Here is a 3,763-nt window from a genome sequence, read left to right as displayed (position 1 = left end):
GTCAGGACAGGACTTTTGTAGGCTATCATCACAGACATTTTTATAGTCTTCATATAGGAAAACATGTACATATATATAACTATATGCATACATATATGGGTCTAACAAATATTTCCTTAGTAACTAATAGATACTTGTTTATGTTAATTAGCACATACGTGTGTATAAGCATGTTACTTTATCTTACCTAGCAGTCAGCTCCTTTATGTATTTTTTAAAGTTTTTAAAAGCTTTTAAAATAAATGTTTCCTTTAATAGTAAGTTATTAGTAAGTATTTAAAAACCTAAATAAAGTTTTTTCTCCATTTATTGAAACTGTAAATTTATTGAAGATGAAATTGACTGTCCGATAAGATTATATACATAAATATCATTTTTATATGTAATATATATAGCCATATTTATGCTGCCCCATAATACCCTACAGTTCCTTTTGTCTCTCCCAGTATTGTCTCCTTCCATGTTCCCCAGACCTGATATCCTTCTGTTCTTGTTCCCACCCAGCCCTGTCCACCCACAATATTTATTTTATTTCCCCTTCCCAGGGAGATTCCTAGATATCTTCTTGAGCCCTCCCTGTTACTTAGCCTCTCTGGGTCTGTGGATTTGTGGCTGATTATCCTTGACTTAATAGCTAACATAATCATTATTTATATTTATAATATATATTAAATATGCATATCATTATATATGTGTCACATATAATGTCTATAATTATGTAGACTAAACTGATTATGTTTATATGCTTAGGAATATAAGTATATACATTCCATATGTATTTGCGTATTGCATTCTGTGTGTATGTGTAAAACAACACTTAGAGAAAAGAGGCCATGATAAAAACATTTATGGAAAACATAAACTCTGAAGGATAAATAATATGTGTAACCAATGAACTATCTGGAAAGTGAATAATACTTTTCTTAAAAATAATTAGCATTATAGTAACATTTAAAATATATCAAAATATTCACTACCCTTTGCCTGTGAAAGCTTCATCATATTTCTCATAGAGCTGGTAGCATGGATGAGTGACTGGGTAGCTGAAGGTGACTGGGCTCTTCAATTGGGCTCTTCCCATGGAGTGGGAAGCATCTGTATTCTTATAAACAAAAATGTATAAAGTAGGAAGATTCATCACGTATTTCCTCATCGCATACTATGTGGTAGACATTGAAGGTGTTACGATAGATGCCATACTAACATACTGAGAAAATAGATGCATATGGCATATATGTATGGTAATGTTATGGAGCAAATATAGCCTTCAATTGTACATGTTGCTAAAAATCCCTGCTTATCAAAGATATAGCATAGTCATGTTTATTAAAATATTAATTTTTTATCCTTTGAATTTTATACACATACACAATGAAACATGATAATCCACTAAATCTAATTAGCGTTAGCATTTGTTTATGGTTGTGAGATCATCCACTGAAGCAAGGGAAATCTTTATTTCAGTGTAGCCACACATCAAAAAAATTCTCTTTTCTCCAGCAACAATTGCCAATAATTCCCCAGTACAGGATGGGGACTTCCTTCCTTTATGGCAGACATTTGCCTGGTTGTGCTTTTGCAGTTTCTATGCAGGTAACTATGGCTGGGGTGATTTAGTGAGTGTGATAGTCATGAAATCATGTCTTTCTTTCACTGTCACATTCATGTGATCAAATGTAAATTCAGAAAGCAATAATTAAGTTTTATGTGGTTGAACACTTTTTTAGCTTATGAAATGTGTCTGATCATATGGCGGTATACAGACTAATGGGAGAGCTCAGATACACAGATTCCAGGAGCAACACAGAAACATCACATGGACTTTGGAAATAGAAGAATCTATATCTAGATCAGCACTTTTTCTTTAAATAGTAATTATTGCCCTATAGATATGTTGTAACTGATAGTATTAGATTTGAGGAGAGCATGATAAGGAGGTAAAAAGGAATGGAAGCAACTACTGAGTTAGAAGAATATAAGGAATGTGATCCACAGTTACAGAAAGCACTATTTCTGCACTATGAATATCATACTACAGTGAATTCAGGATTAATGGTCTACCTTTATGTTTTTGTAGGGATTTCAGGTCTTGGGAAGGCTCAATATCCTGCTGGAGGGGACTGGAACTCCAGAAGGAGAGCAACAGAACAAGATAATTTGAACACAGGGAACTTCCCAGAAAATCATACTCCAACCAAGGACTATTCGTGGAGATGACCTGGAACCCCTGCACAGGTGTAGCCCATGGCAGTTCAGTGTCCAAGTGGGTTACATAGTAATGGGAAGAGGGACTGCCTCTGACATAATCTGATTGGCCTGCTCGTTGATCACTTCCCCCTGAGGGGGGAGCAGCCTTACCAGGCCACAGTAGAGGACAATGCAGCCACTTTTGATGAGAACTGATAGACTAAGATCAGAAAGAAGAGGAGAACCTCCCTTATCAGTGGACTTGGGGAGTGGCATGCATGCAGAAAGGGGAGGGAGGGTGAGATCGGCAGGGGAGGAGGGAGGGGCTTATGGGGGGATACAAAATGAATAAAGTGTAATTAATAAAAAATTTTAAAAAATGTGGGTTACTAAACAAAAAGAAAGGACATGAAGTCAGATGAAAAGGTGGCAGAAAGGAAGCTGGGAGAGTAAGCAGGAGGAGGGGGGCAACTATGACCAAAATACGGTGTACACAATATAGTAAACTGTCAATGAATAAATAAAATTCTACAATGGAAAATAAAATTTTAAAAATATATGGATGCTAAGTAGCACACACAAATTCAAGTATGCACATATCCTGAAAGTTAGAGTGACATTTATAGTTAAAAATAAGCTGGTTTAAACACTTTAGATCATATAATATACATAATAAATTTTTTTGTTTTCCTTTTTTAAAAAAAAAATATGCTGAATGGAGTTCTACAATTCTCCCAGTAATGTGACTGAATTTATTCTCTTGGGTCTCACACAGAATCCACGCTTGCAGAGAGTACTGTTCATTGTCTTTTTGTTTGTTTTCCTTTTTACAGTGTTAGCTAATCTGCTCATTGTCCTCACCATTTCCTTCAGCCCTACCCTTTCAGCACCTATGTACTTCTTTCTCACTTATTTGTCCTTTATAGATGCCTTCTACACCTCTGTCACCACCCCCAAAATGATAATTGATCTACTCTACCAGAGAAAAACAATATCCTTGGGCGGCTGTCTGATCCAGCTCTTTGTGGAACACTTTTTGGGAGGATCAGAGATTATCCTTCTCATTGTTATGGCATATGACCGCTACGTGGCCATACGCAAACCTCTGCATTACATGACTATTAAGCTTCAAGGCCTCTGCAGACTACTGATGATGGTAGCCTTGATTGGAGGGATCCTGCATGCCACCACGCAAATATTTTTATGATCAATCTGCCATTCTGTGGTCCCAATATCATTGAACACTTCATGTGTGATCTCTTCCCATTGTTGAAACTTGCCTGCAGAGACACACACAGACTGGGCATCATAGTGGCTGCTAACAGTGGGGCTATGTGCTTGCTCATATTTACTATGCTCCTCATTTCATACATAGTCATCCTGCAATTCTTGAAATCACATAGTTCTGAAGGGAGGCACAAAGCCCTCTCCACCTGTGGCTCTCACTTCACTGTGGTTGTCCTCTTCTTTGTGCCTTGCATATTTACCTACATGCGTCCTGTGACCACCTACCCTGTGGACAAGCTGGAGACTGTGTTCTTTGCAATCCTTACTCCCATGTTAAATCCCATCATTT

General features: G+C 37.0%; 1 protein-coding gene across 1 annotated transcript; it reads left to right on the top strand.

The window, feature by feature from the left end:
• Window positions 1–2,902: 2,902 nt before the first annotated feature.
• Window positions 2,903–3,759, top strand: LOC129676887 (olfactory receptor 140-like; the record flags this gene model as incomplete). The annotated part of the gene is given in 2 exon segments (XM_055607401.1): window positions 2,903–3,383; window positions 3,386–3,759. Coding segments are annotated over 2 exon segments (855 nt in total), but the record flags the coding sequence as incomplete, so codon positions are not given.
• Window positions 3,760–3,763: the final 4 nt, after the last annotated feature.

This window comes from Psammomys obesus, unplaced genomic scaffold (assembly GCF_907164565.1).
Source record: "Psammomys obesus unplaced genomic scaffold, mPsaObe1.curated_primary_1811, whole genome shotgun sequence".
NCBI classification, from domain to species: domain Eukaryota; kingdom Metazoa; phylum Chordata; class Mammalia; order Rodentia; family Muridae; genus Psammomys; species Psammomys obesus.
The sequence above is the reverse complement of the archived record's forward strand: the minus strand, read 5'-3'. Positions and strand labels throughout refer to the sequence as shown.